This window comes from Scyliorhinus torazame, chromosome 4 (assembly GCF_047496885.1).
Source record: "Scyliorhinus torazame isolate Kashiwa2021f chromosome 4, sScyTor2.1, whole genome shotgun sequence".
Taxonomy (NCBI): Eukaryota; Metazoa; Chordata; class Chondrichthyes; order Carcharhiniformes; family Scyliorhinidae; genus Scyliorhinus; species Scyliorhinus torazame.
In genome coordinates, this window is record NC_092710.1 from 361,826,539 (window position 1) to 361,854,135 (window position 27,597).

The 27,597-nt window shown below is 50.2% G+C and overlaps 1 protein-coding gene across 2 annotated transcripts in view; it reads left to right on the forward strand.

Annotated features, from left to right (window-relative positions):
- Window positions 1-27,597, forward strand: part of btbd9 (BTB (POZ) domain containing 9) — a 351,447-nt gene that overhangs the window by 118,982 nt on the left and 204,868 nt on the right. For both annotated transcript variants that reach the window (XM_072500328.1, XM_072500329.1), the window contains exons 3-4: window positions 20,237-20,600; window positions 26,027-26,291. In XM_072500328.1, the coding sequence (XP_072356429.1) occupies window positions 20,237-20,600; window positions 26,027-26,291 (629 nt within the window). The remainder of the gene's footprint in view (window positions 1-20,236; window positions 20,601-26,026; window positions 26,292-27,597) is intronic.

The window sequence follows — 27,597 nt, forward strand, 5'->3', positions numbered from 1 at the left end:
CCGTATCCTCAGGCTGTGACCCCTGGTTCTGGACACACCCACCATCGGGAACATCTTCCTGCATCGACCCTGTCCAGTCCTGTTAGAATTTATGTTTCTATGAAACCCCCCCCCTCATTCTACTGAACTCCAGAGAATGCAATCCTAATCCTGGTTGGAGTCATACCCGGCACAAAGGAAGATGGTTGTCGTGGTCGGAGATCAATCATCTCAGCTCCAGGACATCACTGCAGGAGTTCCTCAGGGGAGTGACCGAGGCCCCAACCATCTTCAGCTGCTTTATCAATGACCTCTCTTCCATCATAAGGTCAGAAGTGGGGATGTTTGCGGATGACTGCACAATGTTCAGCACCATTCGCCACTCCTCAGATAATGAAGCAGTCCCTGTCCAAATGCAGCAAGACCTGGACAATATCCAGGCTTTTAGAACATAGAACATTACAGCGCAGTACAGGCCCTTCGGCCCGCGATGTTGCGCCGACCTGTGAAACCACTCTAAAGCCCATCGACACTATTCCCTTATCGTCCATATGTCTATCCAATGACCATTTGAATGCCCTTAGTGTTGGCGAGTGCACTACTGTTGCAGGCAGGGCATTCCACACCCTTACTACTCTCTGAGTAAAGAACCTACCTCTGACATCTGTCCTATATCTATCTCCCCTCAATTTAAAGCTATGTCCCCTCGTGCTAGACATCACCATCCGAGGAAAAAGGCTCTCACTGTCCACCCTATCCAATCCTCTGATCATCTTGTATGCCTCAATTAAGTCACTTCTTAACCTTCTTCTCTCTAACGAAAACAGCCTCAAGTCCCTCAGCCTTTCCTCATAAGATCTTCCCTCCACACCAGGCAACATTCTGGTAAATCTCCTCTGCACCCTTTCCAATGCTTCCACATCCTTCCTATAATGCGGCGACCAGAATTGCACGCAATACTCCAAATGCGGCCGCACCAGAGTTTTGTACAGCTGCAACATGACCTCATGGCTCCGAAACTCAATCCCTCTACCAATAAAAGCTAACACACCGTACGCCTTCTTAACAACCCTCTCAACCTCTCACAGTATAAAAGTGATCCCCTACAGTGCAGACTTTGTTTGCACTGAGTGCTGAATTTGGTGCTTTTTGAGTGCGAGAGTGACAGTTTGGTGACCGAGAGAGTTAGGTGAGGAGGGAGTAAGGTGCTCCTTTCATTTTGTTTCCGACATTTCCGCAAAGAGTGCGAAGAGAGCCAGGAGTTTACAGGAAGTGTAGCTGACTGGGAGCAGAGTCGGAGGGCGGAGATCTAGTTAGTCCACACAGCAGCTATATTCTGTAAGGTAAGAGGTGATGGAGGCTAGGCCAGTTACATGCTCCTCCTGTAGGATGTGGGTGGTGAGGGATACCACCGGTGTCCCCACTGACTATACCTGCGGGAAGTGCACCCAACTTCAGCTCCTCAAAGACCGTGTTAGGGAACTGGAGCTGAAGCTGGATGAACTTCGGATCATCCGGGAGGCAGAGGGGGTGATTGAGAAGAGTTACAGGGAGGTAACCACACCCTGTACAGGACAAGAATAGCTGGGTTACAGTCAGGGGGAAAAAAAATAACAGGCAGACAGTGCAGGGATCCCTCGTGGCCGTTCCCCTTCAAAACAAGTATACCGTTTTGGATGCTGTTGGGGGGGATGACCTACCGGGGGAAGGCCCTAGCGGCCAGGTCTCTGGCACTGAGTCTGGCTCTGGGGCTCAGAAGGGAAGGGGGGAGAATAGAAAAGCAATAGTTGTAGGAGATTCAATGGTTAGGGGAATAGATAGGAGATTCTGTGGTCGCGAGCGAGACTCCCGGAAGGTATGTTGCCTCCCGGGTGCCAGGGCCAGGGATGTCTCGGATCGTGTCTTCAGGATCCTTAAGCGGGAGGGGGAGCAGCCAGAAGTTGTGGTGCACATTGGTACCAACGACGTAGGTAGGAAAAGGGGTGTGGAGGTAATAAACCAGTTTAGGGAGTTAGGCTGGAAGTTGAAAGCCAGGACAGACAGAGTTGTCATCTCTGGTTTGTTGCCGGTGCCACGTGATAGCGAGGCGAGGAATAGGGAGAGAGTGCAGCTGAACACGTGGCTGCAGGAATGGTGTAGGAGGGAGGGCTTCAGGTATTTGGATAATTGGAGCGCATTCTGGGGAAGGTGGGACCTGTACAAGCAGGACGGGTTGCATCTGAACCAGAGGGGCACCAATATCCTGGGAGGGAGGTTTGCTAGTACTCTTCGGGAGGGTTTAAACTAATTTGGCAGGGGAATGGGAATCGGATTTGTAGTCCAGCAACTAAGGTAGCCGATATTCAGGACGCCAAAGCATGTAATGAGGCAGTGGGGAAGGGAACACTGACAAAGGAGAGTATTTGCAGGCACGGAGATGGGTTGAAGTGTGTATACTTCAACGCAAGAAGCATCAGGAATAAGGTGGGTGAACTTAAGGCATGGATCGGTACTTGGGACTACGATGTGGTGGCCATCACAGAAACTTGGATAGAAGAGGGGCAGAAATGGTTGTTGGAGGTCCCTGGTTATAGATGTTTCAATAAGATTAGGGAGGGTGGTAAAAGAGGTGGGGGGGGTGGCATTATTAATTAGAGATAGTATAACAGCTGCAGAAAGGCAGTTCGAGGAGTATCACCCTATTGAGGTAGTATGGGTTGAAGTCAGAAATAGGAAAGGAGCAGTCACCTTGTTAGGAGTTCTTTATAGGCCCCCCAATAGTAGCAGAGATGTGGAGGAACAGATTGGGAAACAGATTTTGGAAAGGTGCAGAAGTCATAGGGTAGTAGTCATGGGCGACTTTAACTTCCCAAATATTGAGTGGAAACTCTTTAGATCAAATAGTTTGGATGGGGTGGTGTTTGTGCAGTGTGTCCAGGAAGCTTTTCTAACACAGTATGTAGATTGTCCAACCAGAGGAGGGGCAATATTGGATTTAGTACTGGGTAATGAACCAGGGCAAGTGATAGATTTGTTAGTGGGGGAGCATTTTGGAGATAGTGACCACAATTCTGTGACTTTCACTTTAGTAATGGAGAGGGATAGGTACGTGCAACAGGGCAAGGTTTACAATTGGGGGAAGGGTAAATACGATGTTGTCAGACAAGAATTGAAGTGCATAAGTTGGGAACATAGGCTGGCAGGGAAGGACACAAGTGAAATGTGGAACTTGTTCAAGGAATAGGTGCTATGTGTCCTTGATATGTATGTCCCTGTCAGGCAGGGAAGAGATGGTCGAGTGAGGGAACCATGGTTGACAAGAGAGGTTGAATGTCTTGTTAAGAGGAAAAAGGTGACTTATGTAAGGCTGAGGAAACAAGGTTCAGACAGGGCATTGGAGGGATACAAGATAGCCAGGAGGGAACTGAAGAAAGGGATTAGGAGAGCTAAGAGAGGGCATGAACAATCTTTGGCGGGTAGGATCAAGGAAAACCCCAAGGCCTTTTACACATATGTGAGAAATATGAGAATGACTAGAGCGAGGGTAGGTCCGATCAAGGACAGGAGCGGGAGATTGTGTATTGAGTCTGAAGAGATAGGAGAGGTCTTGAATGAGTACTTTTCTTCTGTATTTACAAATGAGAGGGGCGATATTGTTGGAGAGGACAGTGTGAAACAGATTGGTAAGCTCGAGGAAATACTTGTTAGGAAGGAAGATGTGTTGGGCATTTTGAAAAACTTGAGGATAGACAAGTCCCCCGGGCCTGACGGGAAATATCCAAGGATTCTATGGGAAGGAAGAGATGAAATTGCAGAGCCGTTGGCAGTTATCTTTTCGTCCTCACTGTCAACAGGGGTGGTACCAGGGGATTGGAGAGTGGCGAATGTCGTGCCCCTGTTCAAAAAAGGAACTAGGGATAACCCTGGGAATTACAGGCCAGTTAGTCTTACTTCGGTGGTAGGCAAAGTAATGGAAAGGGTACTGAAGGATAGGATTTCTGAGCATCTGGAAAGACACTGCTTGATTAGGGATAGTCAGCACGGATTTGTGAGGGGTAGGTCTTGCCTTACAAATCTTATTGAATTCTTTGAGGAGGTGACCAAGCATGTGGATGAAGGTAAAGCAGTGGATGTAGTGTACATGGATTTTAGTAAGGCATTTGATAAAGTTCCCCATGGTAGGCTTCTGCACAAAGTAAGGAGGCATGGGATAGTGGGAAATTTGGCCAGTTGGATAACGAACTGGCTAACCGATAGAAGTCAGAGAGTGGTGGTGGATGGCAAATATTCAGCCTGGATCCCAGTTACCAGTGGCGTACCGCAGGGATCAGTTCTGGGTCCTCTGCTGTTTGTGATTTTCATTAATGACTTGTATGAGGGAGTTGAAGGGTGGGTCAGTAAATTTGCAGACAATACGAAGATTGGTGGAGTTGTGGATAGTAAGGAGGGCTGTTGTCGGCTGCAAAAAGACATAGATAGGATGCAGAGCTGGGCTGAGAAGTGGCAGATGGAGTTTAACCCTGAAAAGTGTGAGGTTGTCCATTTTGGAAGGACAAATATGAATGCGGAATACAGGGTTAACGGTAGAGTTCTTGGCGTTGTGGAGGAGCAGAGAGACCTTGGGGTCTATGTTCATACATCTTTGTAAGTTGCCACTCAAGTGGATAGAGCTGTGAAGAAGGCCTATGGTGTGCTCGCGTTCATTAACAGAGGGATTGAATTTAAGAGCCGTGAGGTGATGATGCAGCTGTACAAAACTTTGGTAAGGCCACATTTGGAGTACTGTGTACAGTTCTGGTCGCCTCATTTTAGGAAGGATGTGGAAGCTCTGGAAAAGGTGCAAAGAAGATTTACCAGGATGTTGCCTGGAATGGAGAGTAGGTCTTACGAGGAAAGGTTGAGGGTGCTAGGCCTTTTCTCATTAGAGCGGAGAAGGATGAGGGGCGACTTGATAGAGGTTTATAAGATGATCAGGGGAATAGATAGAGTAGACAGTCAGAGACTTTTTCCCCGGGTGGAACACACCATTACAAGGGGACATAAATTTAAGGTGAAAGGTGGAAGATATAGGAGGGATATCAGAGGTAGGTTCTTTACCCAGAGAGTAGTGGGGGCATGGAATGCACTGCCTGTGGAAGTAGTTGAGTCGGAAACATTAGGGACCTTCAAGCAGCTGTTGGATAGGTACATGGATTACGGGAAAATGATATAGTGTAGATTTATTTGTTCTTAAGGGCAGCACGGTAGCATTGTGGATAGCACAATTGCTTCACGGATCCATGGTCCCAGGTTCGATTCCGGCTTGGGTCATTGGCTGTGCGGAGTCTGCACGTCCTCCCCGTGTCTGCGTGGGTTTCCTCCGGGTGCTCCGGTTTCCTCCCACAGTCCAAAGATGTGCGGGTTAGGTGAATTGGCCAATGATAAATTGCCCTTAATGTCCAAATTGCCCTTGGTGTTGGGTGGAGGTGTTGAGTTTGGGTAGGGTGCTCTTTCCAAGAGCTGGTGCAGACTCAAAGGGCCGAATGGCCTCCTTCTGCACTGTAAATTCAATGATAATCTATGATTAATCTAGGACAAAGGTTCGGCACAACATCGTGGGCCGAAGGGCCTGTTCTGTGCTGTATTTTCTATGTTCTATGTTCTCTGTTCTATGTTCAACCTGGGTGGCAACTTTCAGGGATCTATGTACATGGACACCGAGATCTCTCTGCTCATCCACACTGCCAAGAATCCTACCATTAGCCCAGTACTCTGTCTTCCTGTTATCCCTTCCAAAATGAATCACCTCACACTTTTCTGCATTAAACTCCATTTGCCACCTCTCAGCCCAGCGCTGCAGCTTATCTATGTCCCTCTGTAACTTGTAACATCCTTCCGTACTGTCCACAACTCCACCGACTTTAGTGTCATCTGCAAATTTACTCACCCACCCTTCTACGCCCTCCTCCAGGTCATTTATAAAAATGACATACAGCAGTGGCCCCAAAACAGATCCTTGTGGTACACCACTAGTAACTGGACTCCAGTCTGAACACTTCCCATCAACCACCACCCTTTGTCTTCTTCCAGCTAGCCAATTTCTGATCCAAACTGCTAAATCTCCCTGAATCCCATGCCTCCGTAATTTCTGTAGTAGCCTACCGTGGGGAACCTTATCAAACGCTTTACTGAAATCCATATACACCACATCAACTGCTTTACCCTCATCCACCTGTTTGGTCACCTTCTCAAAGAACTCAATAAGGTTTGTGAGGCACGACCTACCCTTCACAAAACCGTGTTGACTGTCTCTCATCAAATTATTCCTTTCCAGATGATTATACATCCTATCTCTTATAAACCTTTCCAAGACTTTGCCCACAACAGAAGTAAGGCTCACTGGTCTACAGTTAGCGGGGTTGTCTCCATTCCCCTTCTTGAACAAGGGGACAACATTTGCTATCCTCCAGTCTTCTGGCACTATTCCTGTAGACAAAGATGACTTAAAGATCAAGGCCAAAGGCTCAGCAATCTCCTCCCTAGCTTCCCAGAGAATCCAAGGATAAATCCCATCCTGCCCAGGGGACTTATCTATTTTCACACTTTCCAGAATTGTTAACACCTCCTCCTTATGAACCTCAAGCCCTTCTAGTCTAGTAGCCTGAATCTCCGTATTCTCCTCGACAACATTGTCTTTTTCCTGGGTGAATACTGATGAAAAATATTCATTTAGCACCTTTCCTATCTCCTCGGACTCCAAGCACAACTTCCCACTACTGTCCTTGACTGGCCCTACTCTTACCCGAGTCATTCTTTTATTCCTGACATATCTATAGAAAGCTTTAGGGTTATCCTTGATCCTACCTGCCAAAGACTTCTCATGTCCCCTCCTGGCTCTTCTTAGTTCTCTCTTTAGGTCCTTCCTAGCTAACTTGTAACTCTCGAGCGCCCTGACTGAACCTTCATGTCTCATCTTTACATAAGCCTCCTTCTTCCTCTTGACAAGTGTTTCGACTGCCTTAGTAAACCACGGTTCCCTTGCTCGACCACTTCCTCCCTGTCTGACAGTTACATACTTATCAAGGACACGCAGTAGCTGTTCCTTGAACAAGCTCCACATTTCCATTGTGCCCATCCCCTGCAGTTTTCCTCTCCATCCGATGTATCCTAAGTCGTGCCTCATCGCATCATAATTGCCTTTCCCCCCAGATATAACTCTTGCCCTGCGGCATATACCTATCCCTTTCCATCACTAAAGTAAACGTAATCGAATTGTGGTCACTATCACCAAAGTGCTCACCTACCTCCAAATCTAACACGTGTCCTGGTTCATTCCCCAGTACCAAATCCAATATGGCCTCGCCTCTCGTTGGCCTATCTACATACTGTGTAAATTCTGTTACATTCACACCACACAAGTGCCCGGCAATGACCATCTCCTACAAGAGAGGATCTAACCACTGCCCCTTGACATTCAATGGCATTACCATCGCTGAATCCCCACAATCAACATCCTGGGGGTTACCATTGATCAGAAACTGAACTGGACCCAGCCACATTAATACTGTGGCTACCAGGGCAGGTCAAAGGCTGTGAATCCTGCGGAGAGTAACTCACCTTCTGACTCCCCAAAGCCTGTCCACCATCTACAAGGCACAAGTCAGGAGTGTGATGGGATACTCTCCACTTGCCTGGATGAGTGCAGCTCCAACAACACTCAAGAAGCTCGACACCATCCAGGACAAAGCAGCCCCGCTTGATTGCTCCCCTTCCACAAACATTCAAGCCCTCCACCGCCGACCCAGCTGAGACCACGAACACCGCGTATTGCACCCCCACTATCCCCAGGAGCACCGATCTCCACAGGAACATCTACACGGCCCATTGGAGATGTCGGAAAACTCCCTCTCCCGGATGCCTAAACCTCCACATATCCACCACCCCCCTCCCCCAAATCCGGTCCATGAGCAGCGACTGATCAAGCAGATGGTGTTTCACACGATTGAAATTGTGTCCCCTCTATTACTGGATCCCAATCCAGGTACAGAGTGGGCTGCTCCACCTTCTCGTGAAAAACATCATCCCAAATGGGCGCATTTACTAACCCCACTGGCACTCTTTCCAAGACCCTGCTCACTATCATATACTGACCGCCCAGGTCCACCGCCTGGCTGTACCCCCGCCTGGCCTGGTCCCCCGCCTGGCCTGGTCCCCCGCCTGGCCGTACCCCCGCCCGCCTGTACCCCCGCCTCGTTGGTCCCCGCCCCCCCCCCCCCCCCCCCCCCCCCCCCCCCCCCCCAGGTCTGCCATCCCAAAACAATCGCTGCCCCCAATCCCCTTCCTTGTCCACGGCTACGCCAAGTCACCATCCCTACCTCTCTCCACCTCCACCCATCGAGCTACCTGCGTCACCAGAACACCCCCGCTCTTCCTGGCTGCCTATCGCAGCTCCCTCCATTCACCAGCATCCCTGCTAGCGTGGCAACGCCCACCAAATGGCCCATCCATACCGCTCACACTGCCCCCCACCCCCCCCCCCCCCCCCCCCCCCCCCCCGCAATGCCTCCATACCTCCACTCCTCGGAGAGTCCCTGCCGACGCCTCCCCTCACCAACAGCAGAAAGACACCAAGGACTCGGAACCTGCCTCCCATCGACCATAATAAAATACAACATGTGAAAAAACAAAACACTGGCAAACATCGTGCACACTTATAATTTCAAGAAGGAATTAGATATTGCTTTTGGGCTAAAGGGTGGAGGTGTGGGATTGGGCGGGGTGCTCTTTTCAAGGGTCGGTGCAGACTCGATGGGCCGAATGACCTCCTGCACTGTAAATTCTATGATCCCTGAGGCACACCGCTGGTCACAGGCCTCCAGTTTGAAATAAACCTTCCGCAACCACCCTTTGTCTTCGGTCGCCAAGCCAACTTTGTGTCCAATTGACTACCTCGCCCAGGATCCCGTGAGGTACAGCGTGGTAGGTTGTTGCAAAAGGTTAAATCTTACGGAATCCAGGGTGGGGTAGCCAGTTGGATACAAAGTTGGCTCGGCGACCGAAGACAGGGAGGTTGTGGAGGGTTGTTTTTCAAACTGGAGGCCTGTGACCAGTGGTGTGCCTCAGGGATCGGGGCTGGGTCCACTGTTATTTGTGATTTATATTAATGATTTGGATGAGAATTTAGGAGGCATGGTTAGTAAGTTAGCCGATGACACCAAGACTGATGTCATAGTGGACAGTGAAGAAGGTTCTATAAGATTGCAACGGGATCTTGACCAATTGGGCCAGTGGGCCGATGAATGGCAGATGGAGTTTAATTTGGATAAATGTGAGGTGATGCATTTTGGCAGATCGAATCGGGGCAGGACCTACTCAGTTAATGGTACGGCGTTGGGGAGAGTTACAGAACAAAGAGATCTAGGAGTACAGGTTCATAGCTCCTTGAAGGTGGAGTCGCAGGTGGACAGGGTGGTGAAGAAGGCATTCGGCATGCTTGGTTTCATTGGTCAGAACATTGAATACAGGAGTTGGGACGTCTTGTTGAAGTTGTACAAGACATTGGTACGGCCACACTTGGAATACTGTGTGCAGTTCTGGTCACCCTATTATAGAAAGGATATTATTAAACTGGAAAGAGTGCAGAAAAGATTTACTAGGATGTTGCCGGGACTTGATGGTTTGAGTTATAAGGAGAGGCTGGATAGGCTGGGACTTTTTCCCCTGGAGCGTAGGAGGCTTTGGGGTGATCTTATTGAGGTCTATAAAATAATGAGGGGCATCGATAAGGTAGATAGTCAACATCTTGTCCCAAAGGTAGAGGATTCTAGAACTAGAGGGCATAGGTTTAAGGTGAGAGGGGAGAGATGCAAGAGAGACCAGAGGGGACATTTCTTCACACAGAGGGTGGTGAGTGTCTGGAACGAGCTGCCAGAGGCAGTGGTAGAGGCGGGTACAATTTTGTCCTTTAAAAAGCAGTTAGACAGTTCCATGGGCAGGGTGGGTGTAGAGGGATATGGGCCAAATGTGGGCAAGTGGGACTAGCTTAGTGAGAGAAACTAGGCGGCATCGACAAGCTGGGCCGAAGGGCCTGTTTTCATGATGTAAACATCTATGCCGCAGAATGACTATTTTGCCTCTGTTTACAAAGGAAATGATGATGCAGATCTAGTCATCCAGGAGAATCACCGAGAGATATAGGATGGGATAATCATACAGAGAGAGGAAGTACCCGAAGAAAGGTAATCAGTTGTCAGGATTGTTTCCGAGGCTAATAAAGGAGGTCAGGGAGGAGATAGCAGATGGTCTGAGGATGATTTTCCAATCTTCACTTGATACAGGGAGGCACAACAGAAATTCATCCCAAGGAGGAGGAAACATGCTAAGGGGAGGACAAGGCATCCATAGCTGACGAGGGATGTCAAGGACAGCATAAAAGCTAAAGAAAAAGCAGACAAAGTGGCGAGTATTAGTGGGAGACCAGAGGATTGGGAAGCCTTTAAAAGCGAGCAGAGGACAACTAATAAAGCAATAAGGGGGGAGAAGTTGAAGTATGAGTACCAGCTAGCTTGTAATATAAAAGAAGATAGGAAGCGTTTTTTTCTTTTTTAAAATAAATGTAGTGTACCCAATTAATATTTTGCAATTAAGGGGCAATTCAGCGTGGCCAATCCACCTACCCTGCACATCTTTGGGTTGTGGGGGTGAAACCCACGCAAACACGGGGAGAATGTGCAAACTCCACATGGACAGTGACCCAGAGCCGGGATCGAACCTGGGACCTCGGCGCGAGAGGCTGCAGTGCTAACCACTGCGCCACCGTGCTGCCCTGGAAGAGTTTTTTTTCAATATATAACAGGTGAGAGAGGCAAAAGTAGACATTGGACCAGTGGAAAATGTGGCTGGAGAAGTAATAATAGGAAACAAAGAAATGGCAGAGGAACTGAATAGTTACGTTGCATCAGTCTTCACGGTGGAAGACACCAGTGGGATGCCAGAGCTCCAGGAGAACGAGGGGGCAGAGGTGAGTGCAGTGACCATTACTAAGGAGAAGGTTCTGTGGAAACTGAAAGGTCTGAAGGTGGATAAGTCACCTGGACCAGATGGGCTACACCCCAGGGTTCTAAAAGAGATAGCTGAGGAAATTGTGGAGGCATTGGTGATGATCTTTCAGGAATCACTGGAGGCAGGAAGGGTCCTAGAGGACTGGAAAGTGGCTAATGTCACACCGCTGTTTAAGAAGGGAGGGAGGCAGAAGACGGGAAATTATAGGCCGGTTAGCCTGACTTCGGCCATTGGTAAGATTGGTCTGTTATTAAAGATGAGATCGCGGAGTACTTGGAAGTGCATGGTAAAATAGGACTGAGTCAGCATGGCTTCGTCAAAGGGACGTCCTGTCAGACAAATCTGTTAGAGTTCTTTGAGGAGGTAACAAGAACGTTAGACAAAGGAGAACCAGTGGACATGATTTATTTAGATTTCCAGAAGGCCTTTGACAAGGTGCCGAATAGGAGACTGTTAAATAAGTTAAGAGCCCATGGTGTTAAGGGTAAGATCCTGGCATGGATAGAGGATTGGCTGACTGGCAGAAGGCAGAGAGTGGGGATAAAGGGGTCTTTTTCAGGATGGCAGCCGGTGACTAGTGGTGTGCCTCTGGGGTCTGTGCTGGGACCACAACTTTTCACAATATACATTAATGATCTGGAAGAAGGAACTGAAGGCACTGTTGCTAAGTTTGCAGATGATACAAAGACCTGTGGAGGGACAGGTAGTATTGAGGAAGCAGGGGGGCAGCAGAAGGACTTGGACAGGCTAGGAGAGTGGGCAATGAAGTGGCAGATGGAATACAATGTGGGAAAGTGTGAGGTTATGCACTTTGGGAGGAGGAATTTAGGCAGTCTATTTTCTAAATGGGGAGATGCTTCGGAAATCAGAAGCACAAAGGGACTTGGGAGTCCTTGTTCACGATCCTCAAGGTTAATGTGCAGGTTCAGTCGGCAGTTAAGAAGGCAAATGCAATGGGGCTGGTTCAGTACACTGGGCTAAATCGCTGGCTTTTAAAGCAGACCAAGGCAGGCCAGCAGCACGGTTCGATTCCCGTACGAGCCTCCCCAAACAGGCGCCGGAATGTGGCGACTAGGGGCTTTTCACAGTAACTTCATTGAAGCCTACTTGTGACAATAAGCGATTTTCATTTTCATTTCATTCAATGTTAGCATTCATGTCGAGAGGGCTAGAATACATGACCAGGGATGTACTTCTGAGGCTGTATAAGGCTCTGGTCAGACCCCATTTGGAGTATTGTGAGCAGTTTTGGGCCCTGTATCTAAGGAAGGATGTGCTGGCCTTGGAAAGGGTCCAGAGGAGATTCACAAGAATGATCCCTGGAATGAAGAGTTGTCGTACGAGGAACGGTTGAGGACTCTGGGTCTGTACTCGTTGGAGTTTAGAAGGATGAGGGGGGATCTTACTGAAACTTACAGGATACTGCGAGGCCTGGATAGAGTGGACGTGGAGAGGATGTTTCCACTTGTAGGAAAAACTAGAACCAGAGGACACCATCTCAGACTAAAGGGACGATCCTTTAAAACAGAGATGAGGAGGAATTTCTTCAGCCAGAGGGTGGTGAATCTGTGGAACTCTTTGCCGCAGAGGCTGTGGAGGCCAAATCACTGAGTGTCTTTAAGACAGAGATAGATAGGTTCTTGATTAATCAGGGGGTCAGGGGTTATGGGGAGAAGGCAGGAGAATGGGGATGAGAAAATATCAGCCATGAGTGAATGGCGGAGCAGACTCGATGGGCCGAGTGGCCTAATTCTGCTCCTATGTCTGATGGGCTTAAAACCGAAAGAAAAAAACACAACCCTCCAGAAGGAGAAAGGAGAAAGGTCCCCAGAGAGATCAGAGCCCAATGCACTGACCCACGACCCTCCCCAATCCCCCAAGAAACCCCAAAATAATACCCCCAGGGGAGAAAACAACCCCCCCCCCCCCCCCAAGAAAAAAGCAAAGGGGGGGGAAACACCCCCAACAACAACCCCGGACAGGGCGACGGGGAGAACGAACCGCCTAAACACCACCTCCAGAGTTCAATGTCCTGCTTCTCCTGCAAGTCTGTTGCCCCTCGCAAACTCCATTGCTTCCTCCGGCCTCCCAAAATAATATTCCCGACCGCTGTCGGCGAGCCGGGTACAGCATCCCAAACTTCACCCCCTTCTTAAAGAGGGCAGCCTTCACTTTATTAAATCCCGCTCGCCTCTTGGCCAGCTCTGCACCCGGGGCCTGGTACACCGGGGGTTTGCTGCCCTCACTGGCTCCTTACCTTCCCGATCAGCCTCCTGTGCGTCCGCTCCACCTCCAGGGGCCGTTCGAAGACCCCCCTCTCCCAGCAACTTCTCCAACATCTGGGCTGCAGACGAGCGTCCGCTCCCTCACGGCCCTCCGGCAACCCCACAATCCTCAGGTTCTGCCTCCGGGACCGGTTCCCCACATCCTCCACCTTCTCCTGAAGCCGCTTCTGGGTATCTCGCCTCACCCCCGTCTCGGCCGCCAACGAAACGAGCTGCTCCTCGTGCTCCCCCACCGTCTCCCCCACCTTCTGGATGGCCTGGTTCTGAGATTCCGGCCTCAGCTCCACCACCTTCCCCTGTGACCCAGGGCAAGTTCCTCACTCCAACAGCTGGGGTGGTGGGGCCGGTCCCGTATCCTCCGCCACCTTCCCCTGTGTCCCAGTTCCTCACTCCAACAGCTCCTTTCACCTAAAACCACCCCCGGTCCCCAAATCCATCACCGGGGGAATAAACTCTTCCTCCACCACGCCTGCACCTTTGTCCATTAAAACATCTGCCCGTTAATCTGGGACAAGGTCCGAAAACACCGCCACAAGCGGGAGCTGCCATTTGAATAACAAACTTTGGGATTCACCTTAATCCTACTTGCCAAGGACTTTTAATGACCCCTCCTAGCCCTCCTAATTTCCCGCTTAAGTATCTTCCTACTTTCTTTATACACCTTCTCCTGTCCCCACCCTTCTAGACCGTACAAAAGCCTCCATTTTCTTTTTGACGAGGTTCACAATATCTCTCGTTATCCAAGGCTCCCTAAACTTCCCACACTTATCCTTCATTCTCTCAGGAACGTGACGTTCCTGAATCCCAATCAACTGCCGCTTGAAAGACTCCCACATGTCCGATGTTGATTTACCCTCCAACAGCCGCACCCAATCCAAATTCTTCAATCTTGTCGGAATTTGCCTTTCCCCAGTTTAGCAGCTTAACGTGAGGGTTACCCTTATCCCGATCCAAAAGTACCCTAAAACTTACAGAATTGTGGTCACTACTCCCAAAATGTTCCCCTACTGAAACCTCAACCACCTGTCCAGGCACATTCCCCAAGACCAGGTCCAGTACTGCCCCTTCCCGAGTTGGACTATCTACATATTGCATCAATAAGCGCTCCTGGATGCACCGTCCTCTGCCCCATCCAAGTCCCTAGAACTAAGAACAAAGAACAAAATAGAGCACAGGAACAGGCCCTTCGGCCCTCCAAGCCTGTGCCGACCATGGTACCTGCCTAAACTAAAATCGTCTGCACTTACTGAGTCCGTATCCTTCCAATCCCACCCTATTCATTTATTTGTCTAGATGTCCCTTAAATGCCACTATCGTACCTGCTCCCACCCCCTCCCCAGGCAGCGCGGCCCATACACACCACCCTCTGTGTAAAAAAAAAACGTGCCTCGCACATCTGTTCTAAACTTTTCCTCACGCACTTTAAACCTATGTCCCCCAGTACTTGACTCTCCTACCCTAGTAAAGAGCCTCTGACTATCCACTCTGTCAAAGCCACTCATAATTTTGTAGACCTCTATCAGGTCGCCTCTCAACCTCCGTCGTTCCAGTGAGAACAGACCGGGTTTATCTAACCTCTCCGCATAGCTAATCGCCTCCATACCAGACAACATCCTCGTAAACCGCTTCTGTACCCTCGCCAAAGCCTCCACATCCTTCTGGTAGTGTGGCGACCAGAATTGAACACTATACTCCCAAGTGTGGCCTAACTAAGGTTCTATACAGCTGCAACATGACTTGCCAATTCTTATACTCAATGCCCCGGCCAATGAAGGCAAGCATGCCGTATGCCTTCTTGCCCACCTTATCCACATGCGTTGTCACTTTCAGTGATCGGTGGACATGCATGCCCAGATCTCTCTGCCTGTCAGTACTTGCAAGGGTTCTACCATTCACTGTATATTCCCTACCTGCATTAGACCTTCCAAAATGCATTACCTCCCACTTGTCTGGATTAAACTCCATCTGCCATCTCTCCGCCCAAGTCTCCAAACAATCTAAATCCTGCTGTATCCTCTGACAGTCCTCATCGCTATCTGCAATTCCACCAACCTTTGTGTCGTCCGCAAACTTACTAATCAGACCAGTTACATTTTCCTCCAAATCATTTATATATACTACAAACAGCAAAGGTCCCAGCACTGATCCCTGTGGAACACCACTGGTCACAGCCCTCCAATTAGAAAAGCATCCCTCCATTGCTACTCTCTGTCTTCTATGACCTAGCCAGTTCTGTGTCCACCTTGCCAGCTCACCCCTGATCCCCGGTGACTTCACCTTTTGTACTAGTCTATCATGAGGGACCTTGTCAAAGGCCTTACTGAGGTCCATGTAGACAACATCTACTCCTTTCCCTCATCTATCATTTTTGTCACTTCCTCGAAAAACTCGACCAAATTAGTGAGGCACGCCCTGCCCTTCACAAAACCATGCTGCCTCTCACTAATACGTCCATTTGTTTCCAAATGGGAGTCAATCCTATCTCTAAGAACCTTTTCCAATAATTTCCCTACCACTGATGTAAAGCTCACTGGCCTATAATTTCCTGGATTATCCCAGCTTCCCTTCTTAAACAGAGGAACAAAGAGCAATACAGCACAGGAACAGGCCCTTCGGCCCTCCAAGCCTGCGCCGATCACGTGTCCTATCTAGACCAACCGCCTGTATCCTTCTATACCCCGTCTGTTCATGTATCTGTCCAGATAAGTCTTAAAGGTCGCTAACGTATCTGCCTCAACCACCTCACTTGGCCGTGCATTCCAGGCCACCACCACCCTCTGTGTAAAAACCTCCCCCCGCGCATCTCCACTGAACCTTTTCCCCCCTCACCTTGAACCTGTGCCCCCTTGTAATTGTCATTTCCGCCCTGGGAAAAAGCCTCCAACTGTTCACTCTATCAACATTGGCTACTCTCCAGTCCTCTGGAACTTCACCTGTAGCCAATGAGGTCACAAAGATTACTGTCAAGGCCTCAGCAATTTCCTCCCTTTCCTCCCGGGGTAGATCCCAACAGGCCCTGGAGACTTTTCTACTTTAATGCTTTTTAAGATGGCCAACACCTCTTTATTAATATCGATTATGGAGATGCCGGCGTTGGACTGGGGTGAGCACAGTAAGAAGTCTTACAACACCAGGTTAAAGTCCAACAGGTTTGTTTCGATGTCACTAGCTTTCGGAGCGCTGCTCCTTCCTCAGGTGAATGAAGAGGTATTTTCCAGAAACACATATATAGACAAATTCAAAGATGCCAAACAATGCTTGGAATGCGACCATTAGCTGGTGATTAAATCTTTACAGATCCAGAGATGGGGTAACCCCAGGTTAAAGAGGTGTGAATTGTATCAAGCCAGGACAGTTGGTAGGATTTCGCAGGCCAGATGGTGGGGGATGAATGTAATGCGACATGAATCCCAGGTCTCGGTTGAGGCCACACTCATGTGTGCGGAACTTGGCTATAAGTTTCTGCTCGGCGATTCTGCGTTGTCGCGTGTCCTGAAGGCCGCCTTGGAGAACGCTTACCCGGAGATTGGAGGCTGAATGCCCTTGACGGCTGAAGTGTTCCCCGACTGGAAGGGAACATTCCTGCCTGGTGATTGTTGCGCGATGTCCGTTCATTCGTTGTCGCAGCGTCTGCATGGTCTCGCCAATGTACCACGCTTCGGGACATCCTTTCCTGCAGCGTATGAGGTAGACAACGTTGGCCTAATCGCACGAGTATGTACCGTGTACCTGGTGGGTGGTGTTGTCACGTGTAATGGTGGTATCCATGTCGATGATCTGGCACGTCTTGCAGAGATTGCCATGGCAGGGTTGTGTGGTGTCGTGGTCCCTGTTCTGAAGACTGGGTAGTTTGCTGCAAACAATGGTTTGAGGTTGCGTGGTTGTTTGAAGGCAAGTAGTGGGGGTGCGGGGATGATCTTGGCAAGATGTTTGTCTTCATTGATGACTTGTTGAAGGCTGCGAAGAAGATGTCGTAGTTTCTCCGCTCCGGGGAAGTACTGGACGACGAAGGGTATTCTGTCGGTTGTGTTTTTTTGCTGTGGTGCGTTGGAACTGTCGATCGATGAGTCGAGCGCTGCATCCCGTTCATATGAGGGCATCTTTCAGCTTCTGTAGATATCTGTGACACTCCTCCTCGTCTGAGCAGATCCTGTGTATATGGAGAGCTTGTCCATAGGGGATGGCTTCTTTAATGTGTTTAGGGTGGAAGCTGGAGAAGTGGAGCATCATGAGGTTATCCGTGGGTTTGCGGTAAAGCGAAGTGCTGAGGTGATCGTCCTTGATGGAGACGAGTGTGTCCAAGAATGCAACTGGTTTTGGAGAGTAGTCCATGGTGAGTCTGATGGTGGGATGGAACTTATTAATGTCATCGTGTAGTCGTTTCAGTGATTCTTCGCCGTGGGTCCAAAGGAAAAAAATGTCATCGGTGTATCTGGTGTATAACGTCGGTTGAAGGTCCTGTGCGGTGAGTAGGTCCTGTTCAAACTTGTGCATGAAGATGTTGGCGTATTGGGGTGCGAATCTGGTCCCCATGGCTGTTCCGTGCGTCTGGATGAAGAACTTGTTGTCGAAGGTGAAGTCCCTAGTCGCCACATTCCGGCACCTGTTCCCGTACCAGCTTCCCCGAACAGGCGCCGGAATATGGCGACTAGGGGCTTTTCACAGTAACTTCATTTAGCCAGAGAGGTTCTCACACAAGGGTCCCATTGCCTGAAACGATAGGGCGGCCTGGTGTGTTGGCCTTGTGTATTTTCGGGAGGCAGTAGAGATCTCCAATGCGGGGAGTACGTGGGATGAGAGCACGTAGGGTGCTCTGAAGATCTGGATCCAAGATCTTGATCAGTCTGTTAAGTTGGCGGATGTGTTCCTTGGTCGGATCTGCGGGTAACTGTCTGTAGTGTTCTTGGTTGTTCAGTTGTCGGTATACTTCTTTGCAGTAGTCCGTTCTGTTCAGTACGACAGTGGCCCCCCCTTTGTCTGCTGGTTTGATGACGATGCTGTTGTTGGTCTTGAGAGCGCGGATGGCATTGCGTTGTGCTTGGGTGACGTTCGGGGCTGTCTTGTGAATGCGACTGATGAATCTGGCATTGACGCGACTCCTGACGGCTTGAGCATACATGTCGAGTCTAGGGCAGCGGCCTTCCGGAGGGGTCCAATTCGACTCTTTCCTCTTCGGTTGCCGCACCGCAGATCTCTCGGCCAATACGATTCACACCACATGATACGAAGAAATTGTCAAAGATCCTGGACACTGCAAAGGCTATGAAGACTGGTGCTCCAGACCTTGCCGTGCCCCTAGCCACGCTGTTCCAGTACAGCTACAACACTGGCATCGACCCGGCAATGTGGAAAATTGCCCAGGTGTGTCCTGTACACAAGAAACAGGACAAATCCAACCCAGCCAATTACCGCCTTATCATTCTACTGTCCATCATCAACAAAGGTAGCACAGTGGTTAGCACTGTTGCTTCACAGCGCCAGGGTCCCAGGTTCGATTCCCGGCTGGGTCACTGTCTGTGCGGAGTCTGCACATCCTCCCCGTGTGTGCGTGGGTTTCCTCCGGGTGCTCCGGTTTCCTCCCAAAGATGTGCGGGTTACGTGGATTGGCCATGATAAATTGCCCTTGGTTAGGTGGAGTTACGGGGATAGGGTGGGGGTGTGGGCTTGGGTAGGATGCTCTTTCCAAGGGCCAGTGCAGACTCGATGGGCCGAATGACGACCTCCTGCACTATAAATTCTATGAATCTATGATTCACACACGTGCCCGGCAATGACCATCTCCTACAAGAGAGAATCAAACTTTCACCCTTGACATTCACTGGCATTTCCATCGCTGCATCCCCACAATCAACATCCTGGGGGTTACCATTGACCAGAAACTGAACTGGACCCAGCCACATTAATACTGTGGCTACCAGGGCAGGTCAAAGGCTGGGAATCCTACAGCGAGTAACTCACCTCCTGACCCTTATCCACCATCTACAAGACACAAGTCAGGAGTGCAATGGAATACTCTCCACTTGCCTGGATGAGCGCAGCTCCAACAACACTCAAGAAGCTCGACACCATCCAGGACAAAGCAGCCCCGCTTGATTGCTCCCCTTCCACAAACATTCACTCCCTCCACCACCGACACACAGTGACAGCCGTGTGTCCCATCTACAGGATGCACTGCAGTAACTCACCAAGGTTCCTTAGACAGCACCTTCCACCCCACGATCACTGCCATCTCGCAGGACAAGAGCAGCAGATACCTGGGAACCCCACCACCTGGAGGTTCCCCTCCCAGTCACTCACCACCCTGACTGGGAAATATATCGCCGTTCCTTCACTGTCACTGGGGCAACATCCCAGAACTCCTTCCCTAACAGCACAGTGGGTGCACCTACACCTCAAGGACTGCAGCGGCTCCAAAAGGCAGCTCACCACCACCTTCTGAAGGGCTACTAGGGATGGGCAATAAATGCTGGCATAGCCAGTCACGCCCACATCCTGTCGGCGGCACAGTAGCACAGTGGTTTAGCACTGTTGCTTCACAGCTCCAGGGTCCCAGGTTCGATTCCCCGCTGGGTCACTGTCTGTGCGGAGTCTGCACGCCCTCCCCGTGTCTGCGTGGGTTTCCTCCGGGTGCTCCGGTTTCCTCCCACAGTCCAAAGATGTGCAGGTTAGGTGGATTGGCCAATGATAAATTGCCCTTAGTGACCACAATTGCCCTTAGTGTTGGGTGGGGTTGCTGGGTTATGGGGATAGGGTGGAGGTGTTGACCTTGGGTAGGGTGCTCTTTCCAAGAGCCGGTGCAGACTCGATGGGCCGAATGGCCGCCTCCTGCACTGTAAATTCGATGAATGCTGTCCCTCAGGTACTATGTAAATGTAAGCTGCTGTTTTGATGACACATTTTGATCGATGACTGAATGTCTTTGAGCTAACTTTGCTCTCTCTCTCCCTTCCTAGGGCTTTATTGTATGGTGGAATGCGTGAGTCCCATTCCCAAGCTGAAATCCCATTGGAAGATACCCCAGCGGAGGCATTTACAATGCTGCTGAAATATATCTACACCGGCCAGCTCACGCTCAGTAATGAGAAAGAGGAAATATTGTTGGACTTTCTCACTCTTGCCCATAAATATGGATTCCCAGAGCTGGAAGATGCCACATCAGAGTATCTGTGCACCATCCTGAGCGTTTGTAATGTCTGTATGGTTTATGATGTAGCCAGCCTTTATTCTCTGCACAAACTCTCAAACACCTGCTGCCTATACATGGACAGGAATGCATCAGCAATTCTCAGCAGCAAAGGCTTTCTGGGCCTCTCGAAGGTGAGGCCCTCTGATTGCCCATTAGATTTTAATTCTGCTTTAACCCTAAATCCATGGTCACGTAATTTTCCCAGAAGTCCCTTTGTTGTTTTGTCAGAAGTACTGTAGGAATTGCAAACTCTCAAAGAGAAGAGCTGAGGAGATTGTGCCGTTGTTTCAGAAAGGGGCAAGGGATATCCCAGGAAACTACAGACCTGTCAGCTTGAAATCAAGAGTGGGAAAACCGATGGAGCCATAATCCGGGATAAGATAAATATACACTTAGAGAAAGATCAGTGAATACTAAACGGTGAACATGGCTTTGTCAAGGACATGTCTGACACATTTAATTCAGTTCTTTGACGAGGTGACACACAGTGGATGAGGGTAGTGTCGTGGTGATTGTATATTTGGACTTTGAGAAAGCATTTGATTCGGTGCCACATGGCAGGTTGGTTAGCAAGTTAGAAATGTTTGAGATTGTTGGGCGGATTTGCTACTGCTGTTAGAACGAAGAACAATCCAGCACAGGAACAGGCCCTTCGGCCCTCCAAACCTGAACCGGTCAGGATACCAACCTTGGCCAAAACCCTCAGCACTTCCTTGTGCCGTATCCCTCTATAACCAGCCTATCCTTGTGTTTGTCAAGATGCCTTTTGAACACCGTTAATGTATCTGCTTCCACAACCTCCCCTGGCAATGCGTTCCAGGCACTCACCTCCCTCTGTGTAAAAAAAACCTGCCTCGCACATCTCCTCTAAACTTTGCCCCACGGATCTTAAACCTATGCCCCCTAGTGACTGACCCCTCCACCCTGGGAAAGAGTGCCTGCCCATCCACTCTATCCATGACCCTCATAATCTTGTAGACCTCTATCAGGTCACCCCTCAACCTCGGTCTTTCTAATGAAAACAGTCCGAGTCTATTCAGCCGCTCCTCATAGCTAACACCTTCCAGACCAGGCAACATCCTGGTAAACCTCCTCTGCACCCTCCCCAAAGCCTCCACATTCTTCTGGTAATGTGGCAACCAGAATTGTGCGGCCTTACCAAGGTTCTATACAACCACAGAATAACTTGCCAGTTTTTATAGTCGATGCCCCATCCAATGAAGGCAAGCATTCCGTCTGCTTTTTTGACGACCTTGTCCACTTGTGTTGCCACCTTCAAAGATCTGTGGACCTGCACGCCCAGATCTCTCTGACTTTCTATATTCCTAAGAGTTTTGCCATTTACGGTATATTTCCCCTCTTATGTTTGACCGACCAAAATACATTACCTCACGTTTGTCCGGATTAAACTCCATTTGCCATTTCTCTGCCCAAGTCTCCACCCTATCTCTGTCCTGCTGTATCCTCTGACAATCCTCAACACTATCTGCCACTCCACCAGCCTTGGTGTCATCCACGAACTTACTAATCAGACCGGCTACATTTTCCTCCAAATCGTTTATGTACAAACAACAGAGGGTCCCAGCACAGATCCCTGCGGAACACCATGTGGTAGTATGCATTAGGGGTCATGTGGGACTGTGAAGCCGTGATGTCATTGGCTGACAGATCCCGGGTCCTGGTTGGCTGTAGATCCCTAGCTCCGCCCTGAAGGCGGAGTATAAGAACCAGGAGTTCTCCCCCGCAGGCCAGTCTGTTGCTGAACTGCGGGGAACAAGTCACGCTTAATAAAGCCTCATCGACTTCATCTCTATTCGTCTCTTGTGAGTCTTTGTGCGCTATACACCACTAGTCACAACCTTCCATTCAGAAACACACCCTTCCACTGCTACCCTTTGCCTTCTGTGACCGAGCCAGTTCTCTATCCAACTTACCGCCTCCCCTCTGATCCCGTGTGACTTCACCTTTTTTACCATGAGGCACCTTGTCAAAGGTTTTACTGAAGTCCATGTAAACAACATCCACCGCCCTCCCCTCATCAATCATCTTTGTCACCTCCTCAAAAAACTCGATCAAGTTAGTGAGGCACGACCTCCCCTTCACCAAACTATGCTGTCTGTCGCTCATGAGTCCATTTGTTTCCAAATGGGTATAAATCCTGTCCCTGAGAATTCACTCCAATAATTTACCTACAACTGACGTGATGTTCATGGGCCTATAGTTTCCTGGATTATCCCTGCTACCTTTCTTAAACACGGTACCATGTTAGCTATTCTCCAGTCCTCTGGGATCTCACCTGAAGCCAATGAGGATACAAAGATGTCAGTCCAGGGTTGTGGGGGCGAAATCTTCTTCGAAACTTCTTCAGTGAGAGTTTGGGGACTGAGGGAGTATAAGGCTTCATTTTTATCTCAAGTCTGGTCTTTTATTTAGTTAATTAATTTAAAAGTTGCTGTTTGAAAATTCACCTTCTACTAAACCAATCAGCTTTAAACAGGCTTCTACTTGTAGGCACTTGCAGCTGGAGCTTGTTAATTAGTTAATTGGATTAGGCCAGTTTTCAGAGGCGAGATTCACAGTATAAAAGTGATCCCCTACAGTGCAGACTTTGTTTGCACTGAGTGCTGAATTTGGTGCATTTGAGTGTTATAGTGAGAGTTTGGTGACCGAGGAGGTGCTGAATTTGGGTGCATTTGAGTGCTGTAGTGAGAGTTTGATGACTGAGGGAGTTAGGTAAGGAGGGAGTAAGGTGCTCCTTTCATTTAATTTCCTCAAAGAGTGAGAAGAGAGCCAGGAATTTACAGAGAGTGCAGCTGACTGGGAGCAGAGTCGGAGGGCGGAGGTCCAGTTGGTCCACAGGGCAGCTATATTCTGTAAGGTAAGAGGGGATGGAGGCTAGGGCAGTTGCATGCTCCTCCTGTTGGATGTGGGTGGTGAGGGATACCACCGGTGCCCCACTGACTATACCTGCGGGAAGTGCACCCAACTCCAGCTCCTCAAAGACCGTGTTAGGGAACTGGAGCTGAAGCTGGATGAACTTCGGATCATCCGGGAGGCAGAGGGGGTGATTGAGAAGAGTTACAGGGAGGTAACCACACCCAAGGTACAGGACAAGAATAGCTGGGTTACAGTCAGGGGAAAGAAAACAGACAGGCAGACAGTGCAGGGATCCCACGTGGCCGTTCCCCTTCAAAACAAGTATACCGTTTTGGATGCTGTTGGGGGGGATGACCTACCGGGGGAAGCCTCTAGCGGCCAGGTCTCTGGCACTGAGTCTGGCTCTGGGGCTCAGAAGGGAAGGGGGGAGAATAGAAAAGCAATAGTTGTAGGAGATTCAATGGTTAGGGGAACAGATAGGAGATTCTGTGGTCGCGAGCGAGACTCCCGGAAGGTATGTTGCCTCCCGGGTGCCAGGGCCAGGGATGTCTCGGATCGAGTCTCCAGGATCCTTAAGGGGGAGGGGGAGCAGCCAGAAGTCGTGGTGCACATCGGCACCAACGACATAGCTAAGAAAAGGGATGAGGATCTAAAAGGTGATTTTAGGGAGTTAGGTTGGAAGCTAAAGAGCAGGACAAGCAGAGTAGTGACCTCAGGGTTACTACCGGTGCCACGTGCAAGTGAGGCAAGGAACAGAGAGCGAGTGCAGCTGAACACGTGGCTATAGGGCTGGTGCAGGAGGGAAGGCTTCAGATATGTGGATCATTGGGATATCTTCTGGGGAAGGTGGGACCTGGACATGAAGGACGGATTACACCTAAACTGGAGGGGCACCAATATCCTGGGTGGGAGGTTTGCTCGAGCTCTTCGGGAGGGTTTAAACTAGTTTGGCAGGGGGACGGGAACCAGAGCTATGGATCAGAGGATAGGGTATCTGTTGAACAGGCAGAAATAGTATGCAGCAAGTCTGTGAGGAAGGATAGACAGTTGATATTGTTGTGGGCCAGGGTTTCGAGAACCCCAAAGTGTATCATGGAGTTCCCCTGACCCACAACGTTTACTAGATTGTGGTATGGGGAGCACACGGCCCACTCTACAGGTGTGGTACAGCAGAAATGGAAAAGTGGTTTTTAAAACATCGGCACTCGGCACTCTCTCTCTCTGTCTGTGTATTGCCACACTCGCTGTCTCTCCACCCTCCCTCCCTCGGCACTCTCTCTCTCTCTGTCTGTGTATTGCCACACTCGCTGTCTCTCCACCCTCCCTCCCTCGGCACTCTCTCTCTCTCTCTGTCTGTGTATTGCTGCACTCGCTGTCTCTCCACCCTCCCTCCCTCGGCACTCTCTCTCTCTCTCTGTCTGTGTATTGCCACACTCGCTGTCTCTCCACCCTCCCTCCCTCGGCACTCTCTCTCTCTCTGTCTGTGTATTGCCACACTCGCTGTCTCTCCACCCTCCCTCCCTCGGCACTCTCTCTCTCTCTCTGTCTGTGTATTGCCACACTCGCTGTCTCTCCACCCTCCCTCCCTCGGCACTCTCTCTCTCTGTCTGTGTATTGCCACACTCGCTGTCTCTCCACCCTCCCTCCCTCGGCACTCTCTCTCTCTCTGTCTGTGTATTGCTGCACTCACACTGCGAAGTGTAGCAGAGCGTGTACACTTATGTAACCGCAGAGTGTAGCAGACCATGTACACGTATGTAACAGCGGAGTGTAGCAGAGCGTGTACACGTATGTAACCGCAGAGTGTAGCAGAGCGTGTACATGTATATAACCGCGGAGTGTAGCAGAGCGTGTACACGTATGTATCCGCGGAGTGTAGCAGAGCATGTACACTTATGTAACCGCGGAGTGTAGCAGAGCTTGTACACGTATGTAACCGCGGAGTGTAGCAGAGCGTGTACACATGTAACCGCCGAGTGTAGCAGAGCGTGTACACGTGTGTAACCGCAGAGTGTAGCAGAGCGTGTACACGTATGTAACCGCAGAGTGTAGCAGACGTGTACACGTATGTAACCGCGGAGTGTAGCAGAGCGTGTACACGTATGTAACCGTGGAGTGTACCAGAGCGTGTACCCGTATGTAACCGCTGAGTGTACCACAGCGTGTACACGTATGTACCCGCGGAGTGTACCAGAGCGTTACACGTATGTAACCGCAGAGTGTAGCAGACCATGTACACTTATGTAACCGCGGAGTGTAGCAGAGCATGTACACGTATGTAACCGCGGAGTGTACCAGAGCGTTACACGTATGTAACAGCGGAGTGTAGCAGACCATGTACACTTATGTAACCGCGGAGTGTAGCAGAGCATGTACACGTATGTAACCGCGGAGTGTACCAGAGCGTTACACGTATGTAACAGCGGAGTGTAGCAGACCATGTACACTTATGTAACCGCGGAGTGTAGCAGAGCATGTACACGTATGTAACCGCGGAGTGTAGCGGAGCATGTACACGTATGTAACCGCGGAGTGTACCAGAGCGTTACACGTATGTAACAGCGGAGTGTAGCAGAGCGTGTACACGTATATAACTGCAAAGTCTAGCACAGCATGTTCATGTATGTAACCGCGAAGGGCATTTCAGTATGAGTGTGAAGTCCGCTCTCTCTCCCCACAGGCAGCGCTCCTCAGTGTCGTCTCTCGAGATTCCTTCGCTGCACCAGAGAAGGATATTTTCCTGGCATTGATGAACTGGTGTCAACAGAATCCAGACGAGAGACATGAAGAGATTATGAATGCAGTCCGCTTGCCGCTGATGACTTTGACAGAATTGCTGAATGTGGTGCGGCCGGCAGCTCTGCTGACTGCTGACACGATTTTAGATGCCATCAAGGTTCGTTCAGAGAGCCGCGATATGGAGCTGAACTACAGGGGCATGCTCCGTGAGTACAGCAGGCCTCCGCACGGGACAGAGACACGCCCAGTCAGTACGGGACAGAGACACGCTCAGTCAGTACGGGACAGAGACAGAGACACGCTCAGTCAGTACGGGACAGAGACAGAGACACGCTCAGTCAGTACGGGACAGAGACAGAGACACGCTCAGTCAGTACGGGACAGAGACACGCTCAGTCAGTACGGGACAGAGACACGCTCAGTCAGTACGGGACAGAGACAGAGACACGCTCAGTCAGTACGGGACAGAGACAGAGACACGCTCAGTCAGTATGGGACAGAGACAGAGACACGCTCAGTCAGTACGGGACAGAGACAGAGACACGCTCAGTCAGTACGGGACAGAGACAGAGACACGCTCAGTCAGTACGGGACAGAGACACGCTCAGTCAGTACGGGACAGAGACACGCTCAGTCAGTACGGGACAGAGACAGAGACACGCTCAGTCAGTACGGGACAGAGACAGAGACACGCTCAGTCAGTACGGGACAGAGACATGCTCAGTCAGTACGGGACAGAGACACGCTCAGTCAGTACGGGACAGAGACACGCTCAGTCAGTACGGGACAGAGACAGTGACACGCTCAGTCAGTACGGGACAGAGACACGCTCAGTCAGTACGGGACAGAGACACGCTCAGTCAGTACGGGACAGAGACACGCTCAGTCAGTACGGGACAGAGACACGCTCAGTCAGTACGGGACAGAGACAGAGACACGCTCAGTCAGTACGGGACAGAGACAGAGACACGCTCAGTCAGTACGGGACAGAGACACGCTCAGTCAGTACGGGACAGAGACAGAGACACGCTCAGTCAGTACGGGACAGAGACACGCTCAGTCAGTACGGGACAGAGACACGCTCAGTCAGTACGGGACAGAGACACGCTCAGTCAGTACGGGACAGAGACAGAGACACGCTCAGTCAGTACGGGACAGAGACACGCTCAGTCAGTACGGGACAGAGACACGCTCAGTCAGTACGGGACAGAGACACGCTCAGTCAGTACGGGACAGAAACAGAGACACGCTCAGTCAGTACGGGACAGAGACACGCTCAGTCAGTACGGGACAGAGACAGTGACACGCTCAGTCAGTACGGGACAGAGACACGCTCAGTCAGTACGGGACAGAGACACGCTCAGTCAGTACGGGACAGAGACACGCTCAGTCAGTACGGGACAGAGACACGCTCAGTCAGTACGGGACAGAGACACGCTCAGTCAGTACGGGACAGAGACACGCTCAGTCAGTACGGGACAGAGACAGAGACACGCTCAGTCAGTACGGGAC